The sequence below is a fragment of the Dipteris shenzhenensis genome, chromosome 2, assembly GCF_047967505.1.
Source record: "Dipteris shenzhenensis isolate YYH24624 ecotype China chromosome 2, Dip_SZ_1.0, whole genome shotgun sequence".
NCBI classification, from domain to species: domain Eukaryota; kingdom Viridiplantae; phylum Streptophyta; class Polypodiopsida; order Gleicheniales; family Dipteridaceae; genus Dipteris; species Dipteris shenzhenensis.
The window spans coordinates 60,762,031-60,786,262 of NC_141597.1; the positions used below are offsets into that span (position 1 = coordinate 60,762,031).

Sequence of the window (24,232 nt, forward strand, 5' to 3'; positions counted from 1 at the left end):
TGGGTACCTTTCGCATTTAAACAATCGCAGTTCTAAAGGAAGGGAATTAACACCTCCCACAGCCCGCTGCGTAAGCTCACCTAAGAAGATTTCAACTTGAAAATAGTTTTTGATAGATAATAAAACTGCATGTCATATGACAAAAGTTCTTTAATGTAGAACATTCAAACTCAAGTCATGTAGCAATAAATATAAGGTTTATCGGATTTTAAAATGTTATGGATTGAGCACGAAAAGCTATAGTCTAGAAAACAGACAGCTCCCTTGTGTTCAATGTTAGAAACATGGTGTGAGGGAGAGAGAGAGAGATAGCTTAGGGTGTGGGTGTGAGAAAATGATGCTCAACATGAAGAAGGCTTTCATTCATTCCTTAAGTAAGACAAGATAAGTAAAGTACATAGGCTACTCACTCACACACTAGCACCTAGTGCATATGGGATAAGTCCCATAATTACACGTGGCACTCACAGATGACTCACATACATGAACTAGTACTAGATCGCCTAGTCACCAACACATCACACCAACACACTCTTTGGCTATGATATCTCCAACACCCCCCTTCAAAGCAAAGAGTATGAGACCCAACAAGCAAAGAGTAGTCCGATCCCTCCTCACCACAATACTACAAATGCCAAAGAGCAAGTCCAACTATCCAACACCTCCCATGTGATAGCAACTTCTCAATCAGCTTGCGACCGGCAAGGACAAACCATCACTCGTCACACACCCCTACTATGAACTGGGTGGTCAATACCATCAAACCAAAGTAAAAAAACCATACAATCATTTTTTGGGGACAACCCAAGAGAGAGTACCTATTATAGACTCCAAATACATTCGATTTAAAGGGACAACTCAAGGCTGAGAACCTTTATTGACTCAACACAAACACGCATAGCATAGGGGCCTAGAGAGCCAAACCCTGGTCGAAAGGATCCTCGTCCTCAACAGAGAGACCGTGAACCTCTGCTGTAGCTGCATGTATCTCCTTCGAGGGCTCTTCCAGCTTGTTCAACAAGTAGATTGGCATGGTGCTTCTCTTGTTCCTATTCCTTCTTCTTGAAGCAGTGAGCTGCAATGTGTCCTTTCCTCTTGCAAAACCTGCAAATAATATTCTTGTTGGTCTTCCATTTGCTTGTAGAAGCAAATGCTTGATCACCAAAAGAGGCAAGAGAGGCTTCCTTATTGCAACGGTCCTTCTCAATGAGGAGTGCCACCATATCATCAAACATGGTAGTAGCAAGACGAAGAACTTCAAGAGTTTGCTCAAAGCGAGAAATTCCATGATACTCTTCATAAGGACAGCCATCTTATCTTCATCATTGGGTACACTTTTCATACTTGAGAGTTGTTGAACAAGAGATTGAAATCGGGCTAGATGATCACTCAACTCGTCACTCTCTTCCATTTTCAAATCATTAAACTTGAGCTTCAGAAAGACTTTAGAGTTGGGTGATTTTATTACCAAAAAAGGTCTCGAGGCGATTCCAAATTTACTTAGCTATCGACTTGAAATCCACATGATGGATGAGAGAGTCAGCTAAGCAAAGACCAATGAGGGCAATGGCCTTAGCATTCTAATGCTTTGGTGTTGCTAATCAAGTAACTCAACCTGGTCATCCTCAACAACATCCCAAACTCCTTCACGCATAAGGAGCAGCTGCATTTTGGTTTGCCATGTGGGAAAACCTTCCCCCTTGAACATCTCCACGAGCAAGGAAGTAGAAGACAACGAAGTGAGCCAGTGGATGAGGTGCCCTTCTTTTCCTACACCACACAGATTGGCAAGAGGCTTCAGATGGACTCGTCGAGGTGGACCCCCTCGAGGGAGAGGTATTGGGTGACCCAGAGAGTGCCCCGGGATATTCGCTCCAGTTTTGGACGCGGTTGTGGTCCAGCTTGCGGCCAAGGAAGATTTCATACTTCTTCTAGCTGGCCACCCACGGAGGCTTGGGAGGCTTGCCCATCGGACCGTGGTTGGAGCAGATGCGAGTGGAGAGGCAGTGCCATTATTGCTCCGATGGTGTCCTGGAGACTATCCCGTACTACCTGTGGAGCTATCATAGCGCAGCGAGGATCTGGATGGGAGCCCTCAGGATCATGACACATATGCAGTGTCTTCATAGAGACTACACTTGGGGGATGGTGGCTTGGTTGACAGAGGGAGGACACGCGTTTCAGATTGACGAGATCTCCCCAGCCTACCGGATACAGGGTTAGAGCATCCAGAGGATTGCACTCCACTAGGCAGTCTCTCCTGACAGCCTAGCTCCTCCTCCTAGGGAGAACAGTGTTTTGGCCTGCAAAAGTTTTCTACATCTTCACCCCGCGAGGGATTCGTTGGCTGTATAGTCCCCCCACTTGGCTGTTATCCCCAGTTCCAGAGATCCCCTAGGCAGTGAGTTGGGTTTCTCTGAAACGGGCTGGTTTCTTTCTTTCAGCCTTTTCCGGTTTTTTTTCCATACTCAGCACCTTTGGGGCTGCTGTCTTGTATGAAATCTTTCAAGCATTAATAGAAGGTTCCTTTCTTTGAAAAAAAAAAAAAAAAGAAGAAGACAACGAAGTCATGATGGCAACAGGGATGTTTTTATCGAAGCTATACTTATATATTAATATAAAATCTTGGCAAAAGTGGATCGAGCTAACTTTTTTAGTCTCATTATTTTTGTAGAACATATTGCAATTTTTTACATTTTCTCTTGAATTTAAAAAAAAAGTTGTAAATCCTCGCGAAACTTTAATTTTTTTTCATAAAAGTTTCAAATCTTGGCGAATTTTTCAAACCTTTATTTTTATTAGGGCATAAAACTTTCAACACCAATATAAAAGTTTCGCTTCTTAACAAAACTAATAGGAAAAAATCATCCATGGATGGCAAAGACGTTCGTGAAGGCTGCCTAGGCAACAAGCAGAAATGAAGACCCAACGAAGGAATGGGCTAGTCTCGGTCTTCAAAACAGGACAGCAATCTCCTCGTGTGCAAAAGAGCAAATACAAATGTGTGGTGGTGTTCCAATGTGAACCCGAATCAGAGAACAACCAACGTATGCCTCGAAATGTGGAATGGAATGCTGCAACAAGTCCAGACCTCTCAAAACGGCTCACAAGAGCACTCCGAAATGCTGTAGCAGCTATCCGAAGTAGAAGACAGCTGATGGAGATGTGTTGAAGGCCTCACAGCAGCTCGGAAATCCCTCTATTGAAGGCGATTATGCAGCAGCAAGCTCAAAACACGTCGAAAATGCCTCCAAAGGCCTCGAAGTGCTGCACAAAATGCTCACAGGTGGTCAAATTCACAGCAGCAGCAAGATGAGGCTGTCTTAGGAGTCAAAAGACTCTGACATAGCCTCGAAATACCCTGGGAACCCTCACATGCAGAAGTGTGCTGAAGGAAGTGCCGACCAGCTAGCTTTCAGGGCGCCAAAGCTGCCTAAACCTCCACACATGTAAGCGCAGCTTGCAGGAGCTTCTGATCAGCAAGCAAGGAGAGGAAAATGGGCACCTAAAACACTCGCGTAAAGGCAACAAAGGAGGCAGCAGGAGATGAAGCGGTGGCTGGGTATGGAGAAGGCAGAAAACGGAAACTAATGGCTGCAGAAAGAGGTAGAATGAGGCAGGGCTGAGGCGGCCACAGAAATGGAGGCTAAAACTAGATTAGGGTCTTGAATTAGGGTTAGGGCTAGGATGACGTGGCAGCTATGGAAGGTGGCTGTTAGAAACATGGTGTGAGGGAGAGAGAGAGAGAGAGAGAGAGAGAGGTTAGGGTGTGAGGAAATGATGCTCAAATGAAGACATGAAGAAGGCTTTCATTCATTCATCAAGTATGACAAGATAAGTGAAGTACAAGGCTCCTCACTCTCACACTAGCACCCTAGAGCATATGGGATAAGTCCCATAATGACACGTAGCATTCACACATGACTCACACACAAGAACTAGTATTAGATCACCTAGTACTACACACCAACACACTCTTTGGCTATGATATCTCCAACATTCAAATAGATATATTTAACAAAAAAACATCCTCGCAATAGCTGTAAAATGTACAACATGAACTAATAGATATAAGGTTTATCGGATTTTAAAATGTTATGGATTGACCAAGAAAAGCTACAGTCTAGGAAACAGACAGCTCCCTTGTGTTCAAATCGATATATTTAACAAAAATACATTCTCGCAATAGCTGTAAAATGTACAACATGAACAAGACTCCATTTCAGAAAACTGTAAAATGTACAACATGAACAAGACTCCATTTCAGAAAACTGTTAGTTATTAATACCACAAGACTTGGCAAACCCCACATAAAACTCAAGTAAGAAAGCACAGAGTGGATGCAAGTACTACTACTCTTGATCAAATATTGTTTTAGCAGGTGTACATACTTAAAAGTCCTACCAATAATTAGGGCAAACGTAAGAAAACGTCAAACCTTGATAGCTAACTGAGCATATAAGCTGATGATGAGCATGCTAACTGAGCAGATAAACTGATGCTAACTGAGCATGGGATCTGGCTGCAAATGGCTGCTAGAGGGACTTCAAAACCAACACCAACTAAGTGAAAATGGAGCTAGTAGCTAGCTGTAGAGGGCGCTCAAAACTGGTGGCAAACTGAGCTAGAATGGAGCAAATAACTGGCTGAAGAGAGTGCTCACAATGGACAGCAAAATGAAGCTTGTAACTGATTGTACAGGACACTCTCAACTGGCTGGAGAGGGTGCTCACAATGTGACACGACCCCGCAAGATCTAACCCTAAAACTGACCTGGAATCTCGTCCTCAATCCAACCAGAATCAAAGCGCAGGTGCCTCGATCCACCCGACCACCCCCGAGCACATGGGCTACAGCTCGACTCATCCATTGGCCGTATCTAACCTAGGTGTCCCATACCACCTGAGCCCGTCCAGAGGACCCTCGATACACCACCTATGATCCGCCATGTAGATGGCCACAATCTCGGCCCCCATACCACCTGAGCCCGTCCAAGGGACCCTCGATACACCACCTATGATCCACCATGTAGATGGCCACAATCTCGGCCTGGGTCCAAGCCCATCCATCAGTTGAGGAGCGCTCAACTACTCACACAATAGCACTGGCCCTCCCTCTATATAGAAGGAAACCCGCTATAAATAGCATGGTGCTATGAATAGCTCCCTCCATATAAAGCGAGCACTATATAAGAAGCAATCTCTATAAATAGCAACTTCGGCTAAAAATAGCCATCCAGTCATATGCTATTCATATGCTATTCCGTAACCCACGTTCAACTAGGTACACCATGCACATGACATACTCCCCTTCCTCTAAGAACTCACTCTTGAGTTCACCAGAAAGCCCGAAAACTCTCTATGAAGGTTAGTCAATGCCAATAACTATACTCTGACTCTCAGTGTGAGTGAGGTTTACTTTCCACGAGACTCAAATCAAAGAGAATGGAAAGCAATTTAATTGAAACATGATAAGCCTACACCTAGAGGCGAGCTGCTGCTCCTCCCCGACCCTTGCTGCCTCCCCTCTCCCTGATCCTCAGCCCCTCCCTCTTCCCCTTCCCTCTCAGCCCGCCTCTCCTCTCCCACCCGCTGCCCCCCCTCCTCCTCCCTCTCCCGCTGCCCCCCTCCTCACCCGCGCTCTCCCACCGCCCGTCCCTCTCAGCCTCCCCCCCCTCTTCCGCCCTCTCAGCCCACCCCATCCCCTCGCTCTCCCCCGCTCCCTACGCCCCCTCCCCTTCTCTACGCTCTTCCCTTCGCCCCCCCTTTCCCGCTCCCTTCACCCCTCCTACGTCCCTCCTTCCCACCCCGCCTCCCTTCCCAGCCCCTCCTTCGCCCCTTAGCTCCCTCCTTCCGCCTCTCTCTCAGCCTCTCTCTCAGCCCCCCCCCCCTCTCTCTCTCTCTCCCCCTTTCCCCCTCCCTCTCTTAGCCCCTCCTCGCTCCTCCTTTCTCTTCCTCCTGGCCTCTTCTTCCCGCAGCACTTCGGGGTCGGACGGAACATATTTTTTTGTTCAAGTGGGCATATTCACCTTGATTGGCGATGGATTTCCATTCAGCCAATCCTACTCCACTTCCACCGGCCGCAAAAGCAGTTACCTTTTTAGAAGACAATTTGCAGCAGCTCGAGAAAGACGTAGAGCTTGAAATTTCTACCACATTGATCGCACACATCTACGGGTCTCACCCTTCCGAGAGGCCTGGATGCTTGCGGCGCTACCTTCAGACCTCACCCCTCAACTCAAAGATGTTCATTTATTAGGGCAAGGTTTCTTCTTGATTCACCCGAGACACATTGGACCCTAATTTATCAAATGATCGTATCATGCTTCAGCATCCGAATGGTTCTTTCTTTCGACAGAGTGTATCGCGGGTAGATAGGATGAGTGCACGATCTATAGGATCATTGGGCATTTCGCCAGGGAATGCCCGAAAAAGAAGAAGAGGCCCAAAACACCTTTAGGTATAGCAGCTCCCCCTAGACCTCAGCAAGGGTTTGTTATAGTTCTAGCACCTCTTCCTCGAGCTCGACACAGCTCCTCCATGTCAAAGCACTTTTCCTCGACAGAATGCTCCCCCGGTACCTCCACCTGCTTCCATGGCCCCTGCTGTCCGCAGATGGGTTCTGATTCGTGTACCGCCCTCACACCCTCCAGATCAAGAGGCCGTCGCCTAGGACGCCATCCCCTCTAGAGCTTTGGATATTCCCGTTCTGGTTGCTCCTATTCATGTTGCACATCACTCGGTTCAGGGTGCTAGTGCTCCAAATGCAACCTTGGAAATCCCCCTGAAGCGATTCTTCGCACTCCTATGACAGGTTTGGTTCACAAGAACTCATTTGCAGCCCTAGCAAATCTCCCGAACTTCCCAAAGGAGGATTTTGTGCCTTCTACTTTTGGTGAGACAATGGTTGGGGTTCCCATTGACAGGGTGTCTTCTTCCTCAAGTGGACAAGTCCTTTCCCCTGTGCATTTTCCTCCACTTGGCTCCCTCTCTCACTCATTGAGTAGGAGGTCTTCCCCCATTGAGGGGTTTGTTCCGCCACTAGGTCAGGTAAGATGTTCCATGCTACTTCCTCCCATCATGTTGGAACATACAGGGACTTGGTGGCGTCCCTCATCGCCGCCGTAGACAACTGATTAGGAATCAACTTCATCCAGATGTTTCTGGTGGCTCCATTGATGTCTTATTCATTAAGAAGCACAAGCTAGATTGCAGTCAGGTCATACTTTTTGGTCACCTGCTTTGGGCACCAAGGGAGGCACATGCATTTCAGTGTCGAACTCTTTTCTCCCCTTGGTTGTTGGACACGAAGTTATCTTCCCCTCTAGAGCCCAATGGATTCTTCTTTGATTGGGGAACATAAGGTTGGATTCCTCAACCTCTAGACCCTAATAATAGAGGAGGTCGTGTCTTGTTTTGAAAGGAGTTGCTTTTCTAGGGCCCCATTGCTGATTCGTGTGTCATTGGAGGAGACTTGAACATGGTGGAGTTGCCTTCAGACCAAAAAGGAGGCAGAGAGGGTGGCCTCCACTCCTTGGAGAGGTCGCTTGGGATGCATTCCTCTTCAGTTTCAGTGGCAGAGATACTTGGTTTGATGATGCCTTTCACACTCAGTCACAGTCACTCTTGTTTTCTTGGTCGAACAGGAGACGCAGATATCTATCCATGCACGGATTGACCGGTTCTATGTTGACGATTGGGCCTTCAATACAAGAGGTTCAATTTGCATTGCCCCTGGGGTTTCTACTTCGGATCACCTTCTAGTGGTGCTGATGATTTCTGAGCCGCAGTTGAGAGGCCGATCTACCAATATTAGGATTCCTAATGCCCTTAATGTAGAGGAGGACCTCACAGAGGCAGCTTTGCAGATTTGGGTTTCTCACTTATAGGGTGGAGCGCCTTTCCCGTCACATTTGGCACATGCCCTCTCCAATATTAGTGACTTCTACTATGTGGTTGCGAGTACCAAGAGACGTGAGATTCTTAGACGAGAGATTGGTGTTCGCCAGCAGTTGGCAACCTTGCAGAGGGAAGAGCAGAAGAGGCCACACGATGCTTAGATTCAAGAGCGTCTTGCTGCAGCAAGGGCTCACCAGCAGATTTTGTTAGATCAGAGAGCAAAGTATGCCTTTCATGTACGAGAGTTCTTCTGGATCCAGATGAGAGGCAAGGTCTATAAGCATTTCTTCTCTACTCATAGCCCTAGACATAGTAGAAAGAGTGTTTCTCAGCTCATTGACTCAGATGGAGTTTTAGAGTCAAATCCAAATGCAGTCATGTGCATAGCTACAGATTTCTATGCCTCCCTTCTCTCTGTAGATCTTGGTAGCGAGGACATTGATGATGCCAGGCAGGTCATATGGCTGTGTATTCCCAAGTTGGTGAAACCTGATATGAGGCTCTCTCTTGATGCACCTTTCACCAACATAGAGTTTGACTCTGCGCTTCTTACCCTTCGCAAGGGGAAGTGCTCAGGTCCAAACAGACTTGCACCTTCTTTTTTCTTGACCTTTTGGGATATGATTGGGGATATGATTGGGGATCACATTACCTCAGCCCTGCAGGGTGTTTGGAACTCCGGTGAGATGCTTGACTTACTTACAAAGGGTCTCATACATCTAATCCCAAAAGGAGGGCGCAAAAATTTAGTGTCACAGTGGAGACCTATCACTTTATTGGGCACTTGCTATAAAATCCTGGCAAAATCAATCGGCTTGCGTTTGCATCCAATACTTCCTCATCTTATTTTATGATACACAGACGGGATTTGTTCATGGCAGTAGCATTTTTTATAATATATTCTCTTTTTGGGAATCTTCGGAGTGGGCCATGCACAATGGACAAAAGATAAGCCATTCTTCTCCTGGACTTTGAGAAAGCATATGACAGGGTAGATTGGGATTCGGAGGGCACTGTTCTTCATTTTGGGTTTTCAAATGCATGGATCAGAGAGGTTTCAGCTTTGTACAGATCAGCTCACAGCCAGGTACTTGAGATAGATTTCAGATTTCCAGATCAGTCCGTCAAGGATGCCCTCTTGCCCCCTTTCTTTTTCTTTTTGTGGCTGAGGCTATGAGCATTTTTCTCAGATCTCGAGCTAACATTCTTGGGCTTAGATTACCGCTTAGACAAGAAGAGGACCTCATCGATTACGAGCTAGCAGATGACACTGCTAATTTCTTGGAGGCCTCCCCTCAGACTCTCACCTCTTTCAGGACAGCCTTGGACTTGTTTTGTATGGCAGCGGGTGCTCACATTAATTGGAACAAATCCAATGGCTTTTGGATCTGTGATGATGACACTCCAGACAAGGGGGCTGATTTGGGCTTCACTTGGACCCAAAGAGGTGTGTCAGTCAGGCACTTAGGGTGCCAGGTCGGTTTGGGTATCTCTTCTTCACAATAGTTTGCTCCGGTGTTGGAGAGTATCAAGAGAAAACTTCTTTTCTAGAGTTCAGCTAGATTAGTACCAGGTTATGCTTGCCACGGCTTGGTATGCTTGCTCCTCTTATTGTAGCTCCAGGGATTGCATCACTCAACTCATAAGGCCAATAAGGAATTTTTTATGGAGCGGGCTGGATGGCATAATAGACACTATTGCCAGGGTGGCTTGGGAGACCTTGATCCTTCCCACGCAGGAGGGGGGTCGAAACATCATAGACCCAGATTTGCAAGCAAGGCCTTGCTTTGCAAGTTTGTCGTTAGAGGCCTTTTACCTAGGGAGGAGCCTTGGAAAAATTTCTTCATTCAGTGCATTCAGACTTGCAGACACCTCCTTAGGTGGAGATTGGATTGATAGCACTAGGTGGATTTTCACCTCACCGTCTCAGATCTTCGTCCTCCCCGCTTTTGCTTGCTCTTCTCAAAGCTTGGTCAAGCTTTAGAAGTACCCTTCGGAGAGTTACTCCCTCCTCTCTCGAAGAGATCGACAGACAACCTATCATGTGGAATGATTGCATACTTGATGAGCATGGTAGGCAACTTGGTTTATCTCATTATATGCAATGGTCCAAGTGGGAGAGAGGCCCAGCCGCTTCTGCCGGCTCTTGGAAAGCCTTCAAACGGCTTCCAGAAGATCGTCAACAATAGTTGGTCAGTCACCTCAGAGGAAGTGTAGTGAGGATACTTCAGATAGATGCAGCCTTACCCCATTACAGATGACAGACTGGATGGGGGCTTTCTCCAAGACTGGTATTCCTCTTCAGGTCATTGCTTTCAATGGGTGCACAGGAGGATGCCTTGGTTTTTTATGTACAGTCAAGTGGCAGGCTGTCCATTTCCTCAGATGATATTCTTTTGGGCACGCCATTTCAGCCTGTCAAGATCATAGGCTATGTGGCAAAGACTCTACTTTTTTGGCATATAGATCCGAGCCCTTGTCTTTATATTTCGTTCATGGAAGTTGTGGCTCTATGGAGGAGTCCCCATAAAGTATCTTCAGTGGGACCCCGGAGAGTGGAAATGGATTGTTGCAGAGAACCAAGAGAGGAGTCTTCCTTTCTTTAGTTACACAGTAATGCCAAAAGGTTCCAAATCAGTTATAGAGGTTGGAGACCTTCCACAGTCCCTTATTAGGAGGGCTATCATGTTCAGCTAACTTGCAGAGATGCTTTTGGAGAAGGCTCTGGAAATCTTGAAGAAATAGAAAGATTACTTTATTTTTTTGGTTTTCTATACATGGAGGGATTGCGGTGAACACCTAGCTGGAGGTTCCGATTTGGGGCAGATTCCACTTGTCCGATGTGCTCGTCTACATATGAGTCAGTTCATCATTGCTTATGGGATTGCAGAATGCAAGAGCCATTTGGATGGGGGCTGCCAGGATTCTTAGCACCTTTTCCCCCTCTCATTTCTTCATCACGTGGGGATCAGTGGCTTGGCTCTCTTTATCAAGTCCTCAGATATTCTACGAGTGGCAGGATGCTTCCTTAGTTGAGCCTTGCTCTCTGGATGGCGTGCCTATCTCCCAATATAGACCAGTTCATGTTGATGTGGATTCTGCTTGGGAGATACTAGCTAGTATTACTACTTGCAAATCCGGAGGGCCAGATGCACAGAGACCATCGATGGATCTCAAGTCCACCCTTCTCATACCTTGGCCAGTATTTGGGCTGATACCATTCACACTCTGATGCCAGTTGGGCGAGCATGCAAGGGTCCTCCAGGGTAGCCTCTTCCAAGAGTCCTTACAAAATGGAGGGGCTCCCTTTCTTCTTAGAGACTACATCAAGGTTGAGGTGGTATTTTCAGCCTCAATCTTGGTTTCTCTCCAGCTTTTTCTGAGTTTTTGCTTACTCTTCTAGAGTGTTTTTTCTCATGTCCAGCATGATGTATGTCCGCATTGAGCTAGCTTTGGCGGTTTTTTCATACTAAATAGAAGTCTCTTTCGTGGGGAAAAAAAGAGAATGGAAGGCCAAAGCCATAATCTTTGATAACCAACTCAAGGAAAGTAAATCTCTCAATTTGAACAAGGTGACATATCTTTGAGTAGTCCTCCGAGAAATGAAGTAACTCTTGAATCCACAGAGTTAGTTCCGTTGACATGTCCGTACTCAAGCATGGTAAAATCCGTACCTGAAGGTAAATGATTGTGTCAACCCTACCTATTGAGTTCTAACTTGGGATTCGCGAAAAAATATTCATCATTATGGATATCCTTGAACTCAACAGTGGCAACTGCTTCTGCCTAATATTGATTCGGAAGATGCTTCTCACTGAGCTCTAGCACTGTCTGCTAAAGTATCATTATTCCTTTTAGCTATTGCATTCCGCTGAGAAGTATCTGCACATGTGAATTGTCTTTGATCTGCCATTACTTCCGCAAAAGTTCGTGAATGCTGAAGACATGTATTCACCTCCTCTATCTGATCTCATGACTTTGATCTTTCTACCTGTTCGGTTCTCTACCATGGCTTTGAATTCTTGAAACTAGAAAAGACTTCAGATTTCTCTTTCAGAAAGTAGACCCAACAATATATGTTGTAGTCGTCGATGAAAGTCAAGTAAGCTTCGGTCCTTCGAGAGTTGTTTCCCAACCATGGAAGGGCATCAAAGTAACCAGACACGTTCGCTTGATTATTGTTTTATCGAGATGGAGGACGAGGCTACATCTAGGATCATTCCTCGTAGACCTCATGCCCTGCTTCGAGAGACGGATTCCTTGATGGACGACTTTGGCCAACTCTCACTACTACAAAACCCCTCAGTACCATAAATACATTGATGAAGGCTCATGTTGTTCTAAATGTAGATAGATCGTTTTACAGTCTTTACACCGCTTCCAAGTTATTGAGAAGCAATGAAGAGGTTGCAATCCTCAATTTTGACCGACACCCATTTAATTTTGGCTCGACTAGATTTTTGAACCACTTTTGGTTCAAGAGAGTGTTTCTTTTTTGTATGAATTATGTTGTAAATTGTCTGGTTATTAAATTCACCGAGTTTGGTTTTGAATTGTAACTAAGTGGCATTTATAATTTGATGGTTTTTTCAATGATATAATATTTACTTTTGTGGAATATATCTTGAAATTTTTTAGATATATTGTATATTGATAATACCTGTGTATTGTTACATATTAAACCCACTCGAATCTTGGAGAATAGGGGAGCTATGAGAGAAAAAAATCCATTAATTTATGTAGGGGAAAGTGAGAGGGGTGAAAAGGAAATGATCATAATCTAAGAAATTAACGATCTTTCTAGATGGAGGTTTAAAGCTCCTTTAAAAATGTTGATGCGACATCACCCTCCATGCTTGCCCTTACGGCCTCCTCCAACTGATGTTCCGCCTCCGGCTGTCTCCATGCCTCTGCCCTCCCCTACGCCTCCAACCTCAACCTCACTCCTCGAGTACTGCTGTGCCCTCCCTTTGTTGTGCCCTCCATTGTCCCTATACCCACTGCTTGATACCCGTCGTCCCTATACCTGCTACTCGATTCTCCATAGTACAGCAAAAGACCCACTTGCACTTGACGGCACCGTCAAGGGTGAGGGAGCGAACGATTAGGAATACCGTAAGGTCCGAGAACTCGCGAACAGTCCTTGTTTCAAGCTTGTGTGTTCTCCCAGGCTCCATGTGTTAAGACAGGCAATCTCCAAATGCAGAGGCCAGGGCCAAACAAATGGCCAGAAAGACCAAAACTGGCAAATCTCCAAACACAGGAACCAGGGCCAAACAAATGGCCAAAAAGGGCCTATAAAAGGCAGTAGCCCCCTGGCTACTTACTCACCTCTTGTTGGAACAGGCTGCTGCACACCTGCGCTCCAGCATTTCTGCCGCCTCTGCCTCCACTCCTGCATCCTCTCCAGCATCCTCTGCCTCCACTCCTACTTCCGCTCCAGCATCTCTGCCTCCTCTGCCTCAGCTCCAGCATCCCTGCCTCCTCTGCTTCAGCTCCAGCATCTCTGCCTCCTCTGTCTCTGCTTCATCATCCTCTCCTGCTGCTGCTCCAGATCAGCATCGACTTATTTCTCTACTGCTGGATTATTTCCTCCAGATCTGCAGCAAACCTTTGCTCTTCTGGCAATAGGTTGCTGACCCAGATCTGGTTCAGTTCCAGCTAGTGGAGCTAGTGCAGAGCCTACTTCAGTTGGCTGTTCTGGAGGACTGCTGTTTGCTCCCTCCACAGTTTCTTTCTCAGATATCTCTTATCTTGTATTGAGTTCCTTTGGTGATATATATTTCTTCTTCAGCTATCATTAGTCTTCAGTGTTGTTTTATTTGTCTCCAAGTACTTTCTTTATATGGTATCAGAGCAAGGTGTGCCTATCGACACCTGAGCCTTGACCTAGAAAGCTTGGAAGATAGATCATCAACTGAAGATGTCTTCTCCTTCTTCCCCGAAGCGATCTCAGCCTGAATCGACCTCTATTCAACCACCAACCTCGTCATATGTCGAGAGAGAGTCTGCAAGGATCGAAGGTGATGAATACCTCTCCAAACTCTTTAAGAATTTGCTGAATTTCAGAAATGGAAGGAACTTGAAGCAGGTACCCGCACACCCCGTGCTTCTTCTTCTCCACATTTTTCTCCGATACGTCAACAAGGACCTCTATTCAACTCGGAAGAAGCAGAGCAACATTTCAAGTTCGGTGCCGACGAAGAACAAGTATACCCTGACGAAAGAGGACATGCCCGCATGAGGACAATGGATTATTCGACAATGCCTATCCCACAAGAATCAGTGCAAGGTATGTTGCCCTATTCCCTTGGTGCAACTCCGTCTGTTATGCAAGGCATAGGAACGAGTAATCACGAGGACACAGATCCATACATGCATGTGAACACTCGTAGACGAGAAAGGAGAAATGCGTCAAACAATGAGTTTGCTTTCGATTCTCATTCTTCCTTCCCTCCCAACCCTCTCATATCTTCCGCTGCCATCTTTCCTCCAGTGGCTTCTCATCCTCCGTCTTCTCCCATGCCACTGGGCTCCTATAGTTTATTTCCCTCTATCTCTCCCGCTGCCCCTTTTTTCCCTCTCATGTCGTATCCCGCCTCTCATGTTTATCCCTCCCCCTCAGGGCCTTCTCCAAATCGTTTTGTTCCTCCAATGGTGCCGCCTCTCCCTCCTCCTCACTCCGCTCCTGTTCTGAGTCCTCTCACGCATCCACCGGTTGCTTCTCCCTATCATTCCCTTTCTTCCTCTCACCATGTCTCTTCAACAACCAAACATGCTTTTACTGATATGACTCATTTTAACGGGTCTAATTATACCACTTGGTCAAATCTCATGCGCCATGTGCTTGATTCTTAAGACCTATGGGAACTCGTTCAAGGTACTAAACCGCAACCTGATCCTCATGTTTATCCTTATCAGGTAGTTCGCTTGTGGCGACTTCGTAATGCCACTGCCATTGTCGAAATCATGCAAGGTCTTTTGTCTGAATTTCACTCTCAATTACAGCATTTTGACCTTGCCTCTGAGTGATGGGCACATCTCACTGACCGCTATGCGACCCGAGATCGTACTCGTCGCATCAATCTTGACCACGATCTCCAGCAATTCCAAATCACTACTGATGATCTTAAGGTCAAACTGGCAGACTACCGGCAGTTAATTGCTGAATTTGCCACAACTGGTCCTTTCAAATCCGAGGATGACCAAGTTACTTTCTTTTTGAACAAACTCCCACCCAAGTATTTTAGTTTTATGCAGCAAATCATTTCTCAACCCTCCCTTCCTACTTTTTATGAGTTTGAATGTCAACTCTTGCGTTATGCTCGTCTCTACTCTCAGGTCCACCAAAAACATAGTGTTCCTCCTTCAGAGGGGGCTCTTCTCTCCGGGATTCAAAAAGATCAACTCAGCTCCGGGAAGCCCTCTCCCACTCCTGACTCCAATAACTCCTCTGGTATTAAACCCTCCTGGCACAACCTTCCCAAAAAGAACCGGTTTTGTCAGCATTGCCAGAAAGTTGGGCATGTTGATGACGAATGTCGCTCCAAAGCCAAAGGCATTCTCCCACAGCCCCCCACCACGACTCCTCTGCCACCTCGTTGGCGCCCTAGGAGTGGTCCTCCTCCACCTAACGCTGGCCCTTGGAGACCACAAGGCCATGTCACTAATCATTTCACCCCATCCCCTCCCTTCATCACTCCCGAAGGCCTGTCTGACTGGTCCAATGGAGATTCTCTAGACTTCAATTCTCAAGCCTTGATCCATATCACCGAGCTTGACTCCTCCCCATCCATATCTGGATCAGCTTTTCATACTCTTCCATGTGGCCCTAAAGCCCCTTGGATTGTGGATAGTGGGGGTCAATCTTCTTTCCGTCCATCAACTTTGCCTTCTTGGCCGCGCGGTACTATTTACAAAGATGCATGTCGAAATCATAGATGAGACATCGGGACTCCTTTTAGCTCGGGGCGAAGCCCAACCTCATGGTTTGTACCTCATGACACAATTTCTTGCGACTCCTTCCAATACCGGCTCTGAGTTTCATCGGCTTCATGGTCTTGCTATCCTGAAAGATCCAACTGACACCGAACGATTGTGGCATTATCGTCTGGGACATTTGTCCTATGACTCTTTATATGAAATGTCTCGGGAGCATTTGGTTGACGACCTACCTCAATTTTCGCGAGCCAAAGATATTTGCCGTCCATGCCAATTAGGCAAACAAAGCCGAACTCCTTTTCCTTCTCATTCCACTTCTCGAGCCAGTGAGATATTGCGTCTAATCCACCTCGATATTAGTGGCAAATCTCCTGTTCCTTCATTGAATGGCTCACAATATTTCTTCTTAATTGTGGATGATTACTCTCGATATCAATGGGTGTTCTTCATGAAAGAGAAATCTGACACTTTTTCCTTCTTTGCTACTTGGGCTCGATTGGTCATGAATCAAATGGGGAAGCCTATTGGGATTGCTCGTAGTGATAATGGTGGTGAATTCATTTCCCATGAATTCACTCACTTCCTTCACGAGCATGGTATCCAACGCCATCTTACATCTCCCAATTCGCCCTTCCAAAATGCTCGTGTCGAAAGGAGACAGCGCACAGTCATGAACATGGCACGCTCCATGCTTTTTGCAGCCAAGTTGCCCGAACGTCTCTGGCCAGAAGCCGTGAACACTTCTGTCTATCTCCTTAATCGTTGCCCTACTGAGCCCATCCCGAACATGACGCCTTTTGAGGCTTTCTATGGCTACCGACCCTCTATTTCTCATATCCGCATCTTTGGATGCTGCGCGTACACTCATACTCCCAATGATACTCGCGGTAAACTAGAACCTCGTGCTGAACTTCTACTTCTCGTTGGCTACTCAGCGGAAGCCAAAGCTTATCGCTTATTTGATCCTCGCACAAACAAAGTTTTGGTTCGCCATGATGTGGTCTTCGATGAAAGAGATGTTCTAAAAAATTCCTCTATTCTCCCTGCTAATGACGCACCTACTCCCGTTCCCCCCGAAACCTCTTTCTCTCCTCCCGAAACTTCTTTCTCTCCCCCCGAAACAAGAAACTGTTGCTGGATCTTCTAATGAGGCTGAATACCGGGCCTTGTATGATTGTACCACAAAGGCCATATATCTCTAGCAGTTTCTGGCAGAGCTACACTTTCCTTGTACTGAACCAACGGTCCTCTACGTCGACAACAAAAGTGCCATCGCTCTCGCCGACAATCCCATTTTCTCCAACCGCACCAAACATGTTGGCGTACACTTTCATTTAACTCGCGAGCAAGTGGAACTGGGTACTATTCGATTGATATATGTTCCAATTGCCGATAATCATGCTAACATTCTTACCAAGCCGGTTAACCGACCTATTCTTGAGCATCTTAGCCCACATCTTGGGATTGGTGCACCGCCTCCTTCTCCTTAGCAGTGTTTGTATACTAGTGCTTAAGGAAGTGAACAAATCCCCTGCGAGGGCACTCCTTAAGCACCTCTCTTTCTGTACTTTATGATTGTACCATCACTACTAGGCATTTAGCGAAGATGAAAACCTACTTTGTAGGCATCTCCATCTAAATGAAAACCCTCTTTTAATTTTTATTTTTTTATTTTTTTAAAGGCTGATGAAGAAGATAGATCACCCCTGGAACCATTTTTTGATTACCCCTGGAACCATTCTACCTTGGACATTGAGAGGGGGTGTTAAGACAGGCAATCTCCAAATGCAGAGGCCAGGGCCAAACAAATGGCCAGAAAGGCCAAAACTTGCAAATCTCCAAACACAGGAACCAGGGCCAAACAAATGGCCAAAAAGGCCATAACTGGCTGACCAGAACCATGTGCAGCTAAGCAGGTCCAGCATTTGCAAGACACCTCCATGTTTGGTTCTATTTTGAGTTGATCCCGATGTGATTGTGAGTTCTGATTTTTCTTTGGACATATGAAAGTTCTTATTGATTAGACTAAAATGAGTCTTGCTTGGAGACCTTCTTGAGTCATGTCCAAAGGCAAGGTCATTCAAATTCTCACTTCGTTAGTCCGAGATCATGGATAGTCTACTCAGGAGTTGTTAGGGATAGTATCTACTTGTTTTCTTCTTTGACCTATTGGTTGTGGTATTGTAACACAAGGCGGGATATTAAGACAAGGATTGAGAACGGATTTGACACCCCGACTCAATTTGGGATAGTTTGAGTTGAAGAGGGATTGGCTACCCTGATTCACTCATATTGTTCACCGAGTTTTTTATTTGCATTATACCTTGGTGGTATGGTACGCTAAGGTATGCTACATCTAAGATTCTCCGATGTGGTGGTATAATCCAACATGAAGCAATACCCAAGGACTTCTCAGGTGAACTACAAGTTGGATGAATTGAATTGGGGGCAACCTGATTAGACTTTTTGTGAGGACTGACTAAGATTCTCTACCCTAAGAGAAGCCATGTATTCTTTGGGTTCAACCATGGAGCTCCATAGTCTAGACTTAATCTCAGGGAGGGTTACCACATCTATTATGATGATGGTCAGCCAGTGCCTCGTTTGGAACAAGACATTCCAAGATCAAAGATCCTAAGAACTGGATGATCCTGTGATAGGAGCGGTTTATTGTGCACAAGGATATAGTGGATCTTGTTTTGAGAGATCTCGGATTGTATATTTCCATAGTCGCTGGATCACATAGGATGTTATTCCTATGATAGTTGACTATATGCATGTTTCAAGTGGGACCATTGATTGGATATAACCAACTGAATTTTCACTCATTATCCTCATGTAGGGGCATTCTGAGGATAGATCAAGGGACCATATCTTTGGTTAGGATTTTGCCCATTGATTGTTACATGAAGATTCTTCCATCATGAGTAATGAACTAATGGTTTATTGGTTTTTCCTCATTGTTCTCTCTAGGTGTTCGGACACAGAGAATGCTTCTGTTGAAGCAAGATATTTGAAAAGATATATACCTAATAGTTTTGCGATGGAAAGTTTGTCATGTATTTGAACCCAAGAATTTGAATTACACGGGTATCCAGTTGCTGAATTTTCTTTATGAGTACCAAGTAATTCAGGAATTAGGGTTGATAGAATTTGCAACCCAACAATTGGCCTCGAGGGGTTCAATTGATGGGGTTGTTAGAACAATGATTCCCTGATATCAACCTAAGATGTGTGGTCAGTAAACATGTGATAATAATAAATGAAAATAGGATATCTAATAATGACCAAAAAATATAGTGTAGAAAAGTGTACGACCTAAAGCATGGAGGATGATGCCTCTAAAAATTGTGCATGTACATCAAACGGATATAGGTAATAGGGAACCCGTGCTACTAGTGGGTGCTTCAACTATGGAAGGCACTTGCTCATGCTAAGCACCCTCAACCAATGCTCATGCTAAGCATCCACGTGCTACTAGTGGGTGCTTCAACTATGGAAGGCACTTGCTCATGCTAAGCAACCTCAACCAATGGTTCATTGGTTGGCAACAGCTCATCAAATCAAATCACTCGTTTGGGTGCCATATTTAATGAGAATGCCGGGTCTCTACCAAATCTACATGCTAAAAATATGGAATCCTGAATCCAGGTGCTGACATGAAAATCCATCCAGATGATGACACGGAATCCGAGATCCGGTTGCCAAACGTGGAATCCAAGACGTGCGTGATGAGCCCAAAATCTGAGATTTGAAAATAGAAAATGTGTCCAGATATGGAAATTTGAAACCGAGAACATACCTTTTACATGGAAATCTTCACATCATATTTGTATTTGGTCCGAAATGGGCGTCAGACTGTTCAAGATCTCGAATGTGTCACAAATACGAAAGGGACACCTATGGAAATAAAACCTCTTCTGCCATGAAAGTACATTTGTTGGCTTTTGCATAAAGCTGATACAACCTCAAAATTTCCAGCACTTGTTTGACATGTTTCATGTGCTCATGTTTGTTCTTGCTGTAAATAAGGATGTCATCAAAGAAAACCAGCACGCATCAGAAGAGAAGAGCAAACTTTCATTCATGAATGTCTAGAAGGTGGCAGGTGCATTAGTCAACCCAAATGGCGTCACCCTTGAACTCATATAAACCGGCTCAAGAGAGAGCCAATATGACAAAACCCTAGGGCTAAGCGCCCTAACTGGACTAAGTGTCCTAACTGTCCTAAGTAGTACATGTACTAACTGTACCAACTGACCTAACTGACTGTAACTAGGCCTATAAGGCACATACCAAGGCATAAGTGGCACCTATGGATAGTCCATAGAATGGCCTACAAACCCCCCTCCATGGTATGGGCTGAAGTATCATGGGCATGGCCTAGGATACCTGAATATCTAATGTTATGGTTGCAGGGATATAGCGACCTATGACTATACAGAGTACAACAGATCAAGTCACAAAAGGTACTAAGATCAAAGCTTGCCGGAAAGCTTCAAACTTAGGTCGAGATAGAGCCTTCGTAAAAAGATCGGACAAGTTGTCTTCAATGGGAACATAAGACAATTGAATATCACCTGCTGATAATCTCTCTCTGACATAGTGATAGTGAACCTCAATATGCTTTGTGCGTGCAACATCCCTACTCATCGAGGGAGCAAGCAAAGGCACATCTCCTATTCATGTTTACAACAAGCTCCAATTCAATGACCTCCCATAGGTATCAGAGCAGCTTCAGAAATTAGAAAGGGGCTAGCAGTCGAGAGCATAGCTAAGCCATGGCAAAAGGGGGCTAGCAATCAAGAGCACAGCTAAGCCATGACAAAATGCCATCCCTTACAGTCTCGACACAACGACTGAATGTAGAAAGACACAGTTTCAGAATCACTGCATGATTAATATAGAAGCTTCAAGGGAAAAGCAATAAGATCTGAAAACAACTGCTGCTCATCAAGGACCATGTTAATATTCAACTTTAAGCTGCATCCCTGCTAAGAGCCATCCAAACATCAAAGGAGGATGCCATAATAAGGGTCTAAAAGAACAAAGCCTCAAATTTGTCAAAGCGAACCGTGATGCAAAGCCTGGAATGCCTACAAAGACTTCCTTTTCCAGGTTGTCATCACTCATGAAATGAGTGATACAGGAACCACAAATCCACATAAATCAACAAAGCAATAACCTCCAAAGAGACAAATAGCTATGCCATATCACCAAATTTTTAAACCATGGAAACTTGTCTCCATGTGATAATTTTCTGCAACGTCAACAAGGTTAACTTAGGAGGCCATGAGAAAAAATTAATCCACTATCCAACGTAGTTAAGGTGCTGCAACAAATACCTTAAGCAGTTCCACACCTTCTATCCCTGGACCTCTCTCTGCTAAGACTTTCTCAAGCTCATCTTTGTCCCAGTTTTTGGGGACATTGCCAATGAATAATCTGTGTTTTGACTGTGATGGAGAAAAACGAATTTTTCTGCCCTGTACCCCCAGCACGATAGGAATTAGTAGTCAAGAGAGACTTCACTGAAGAAAATATACTTGTCCAAAAGGACTATAGTTAAAGGGGGGACCACTTGAGGAGGGTCCACAACCATATAAGAGACGGACAAGTTTGCAACTAGAGATATTGTTTACCTTCAATTCATAATCATTTAACATTTCAATTGCCTTCTCTGCACTTTCCTTGTTTGTGAAAGTTACAAAGGCAAATCCCTTGTTCTCGCCCTTGTCTTTGTCCCTCAGAATGCGCACCTGCTCAATAAGAAAAGAAAGTTAAAACGGTTTAATCTGAGTCCCTTCTGCAGTCATGGAGAGATACATGCTCACATAGATCAGATTGCCCAACTTGTAATTGACAACACCTCATTTGTTTCACAAAGTCTGATAAATTTGATGGTCCATATCAAAATGGATGACACCTCATTCCAGTTGGGTAATGAAATCCATTACCCACTGCATACAAAAAAAACCCTTGCCACAAAAACTAAATTGCCATTTTTTGCTAATTCCCACATTTCAGTCTGATTGACACCAAACTTTGGAACAATTCTACAAAACTCGTTTCACTAAAAATAGATAAGACCTTGAAGAAAAGCACTTGCAAACTGTTTACCAGTCAAGACCAAGCTGTGCCATAAACTTATCAGGCAAAACTGTCCGATGTTTAAAAGGCAAAAGTGATGCAGGATGTTTAAAAGGCAAAGCATGCTTAATAGCATACCTCAAAGATGTCTCCATAAGTTGAACATAACTCCCTCAGATCATCCTCTACTGTTTCCTTGCTAATACCTCCAACAAAAACCTCAGATCCATGTGGAGGACGAGAAAGAAGTTCTTCCCTGTTTTCATGGTTCTTCTCTTCCTCCTGTTCCTTTTCCTCCATATGCATTTCCTCTTCCCCTTCATGCGTTAAGGTGATTTCTTTAATATTCTCTTCTTTAGTATCAATGTCATCACCCTCATTCACTTGCTCATGAGCGCTCTCCACTAACCTCATTTCTATTTCAGCGTCAGGCTCATCTTGATAACTAATACCATCTTCCTCCACCACATCTAAGTCAAGACCTTCTTGTCCTGCTGCCTTTTCATCCTCTTCTAAATCACCTTCTCCATCCACTTCTTCATCTATAATGTCTTCTGGATCCTCATCTCCAATATCAAGCTGTTCCTGCTCAACCTGTCCTTCATCAATCTGATCATCGTCCTGATCCTCGTGTGAAATTTCCGGCGATGTTGCTGGGTCTGACATTAGATGGTATTTTCCCGAAGACACCACAATTCTAGACTGCAAGCTTGGGGTTGCTGCACAAAAAAGAAAGGTGTGTTTACACAAAAGATGGCATGTGGGCGAAACAAGACAGGAAAGGCTGTAAGGCAATCAAATGCCATTGTGGTGCAGGCTATTTCTGAGGTGCAATAAATAGAAAGAAGCCCAAGCTGTGGACTCCTCTTCTTCATCTCACATTTATTTGCAGATGGAAATGAGTCAGTTTTTTTGTGCCACGTTTTCAAAAGAGAGATAATTCAGTTCCACACCGTCAAAATGCTTACGTAAATTCCAGAGATGCTAAAAGGCATGAGATAGGTCTGTCCGTGTCCTCACAGCAAACCCACGTACGATTATTGCCCACGAGTGGCATAACTAATAGAGAACATGTATCGGATTTTCTGAAGAGAATTAATAGCCATCGACGCATTATATATGCTTGATGTTGCCAAGTAACCAGATTTCTTGTTCTCAAAAATATTAGGCTGAAGTATACATTAATGTGTGATAATTTCGCATTGGCAAATGACCAATATACAAAAACGCTATTGATCTCGATCTTAAAAGACTTGGAAATCTATTTCCACGTGTTGTTCGTTTTTTATCAACTAATGCAATGGCCTAAGCACTACATTGTCACTCCCACGAGCATCCTCTTATTGGTGAGTTCAAAGAAACTCGACACAGAATAGTTCATGTGCAAAAGGCGGCTCTAACATGGTTGCATTTCTCCTCCCTACTCACATAGAACTTAGACTTCTACACATAATCTTCCGCCACTTGGTCACCAAAACTCTCGCAAAAGCAAACGCAAAAGGCGTGAAGGTACTGAAACGAAGATCTCCGGGAAAGGAAATTGACTTGCAGCTTACCTGGAAAGGCCTGTGTACGGCGAAAAACTCCTCCTGCAAACGTAAACCAAGCTCAAAATTTGGAGATCCCAATCTCCGCGGGCTTTAACCACACTTAGGGTTTAGCGACAGTGTTACAGAAATGCATTCATTGGGTGTGGGTTTTTTTTTTGTGGGGTGTGGGAACTTCTCTGAATTGTAAGAATTTTATCATAATAGTTCATAGTTTATATAGCTAATCGTCGTTTCTCCGATTGCCTATTTGAATTAATTACTTAATCACTCGGTTCCCCCCCTAAATTAACATTTCCTCCTCCCTTGGCTTCCTCTCCAACTCTACCCAGTGCTCCCGGTGAAGGAAAGCACGGTACGAGAGGCCATGAGAGAGCACTAAGAGAATTGAGAGGAGGAATCTCTAGCGATTCTGTGCAAGCAAGGTGGGGGAGTTAGTTTGCCTCGCGCTCCTGCACGGAAGGCTTATTTCATATTAAAGCCTTAAATTCGAAGGCCTTCGCAAGCCACTCTATTGTTGAGGAAACATCTCAACATCATGTGTTAGATATGTGCATAGCACTACCCAATAGTGTCTATAAAGGAAAGGGTTAGATGCCCTAACCCTAACCCTAAAAGGGTTTGTATATATTCTACATTTTCAACTAAATCTAGTGTAGAGTTAGTCATTTGTGGTGTGCTCTCTGGCTGTGGCCTCTCCCCTCGTCTCCACTCTTCTCCTCTCCCCTCTTCATATTTTGTCATGGTATCAGAGCA

General features: G+C 44.9%; 1 protein-coding gene across 1 annotated transcript in view; it reads right to left on the minus strand.

The window, feature by feature from the left end:
* Positions 1-23,665, minus strand: part of LOC147905086 (heterogeneous nuclear ribonucleoprotein Q-like) — a 36,979-nt gene extending 13,314 nt beyond the window's left edge. Inside the window, exons 1-4 of the mRNA XM_087390089.1 lie at positions 23,486-23,665; positions 22,068-22,648; positions 21,482-21,598; positions 21,185-21,325 (exon numbers count right to left, since the gene is read on the minus strand). Coding sequence (XP_087246215.1) covers positions 21,185-21,325; positions 21,482-21,598; positions 22,068-22,595 — 786 coding nt within the window. The 5' untranslated portion in view covers positions 22,596-22,648; positions 23,486-23,665. The remainder of the gene's footprint in view (positions 1-21,184; positions 21,326-21,481; positions 21,599-22,067; positions 22,649-23,485) is intronic.
* Positions 23,666-24,232: the final 567 nt, after the last annotated feature.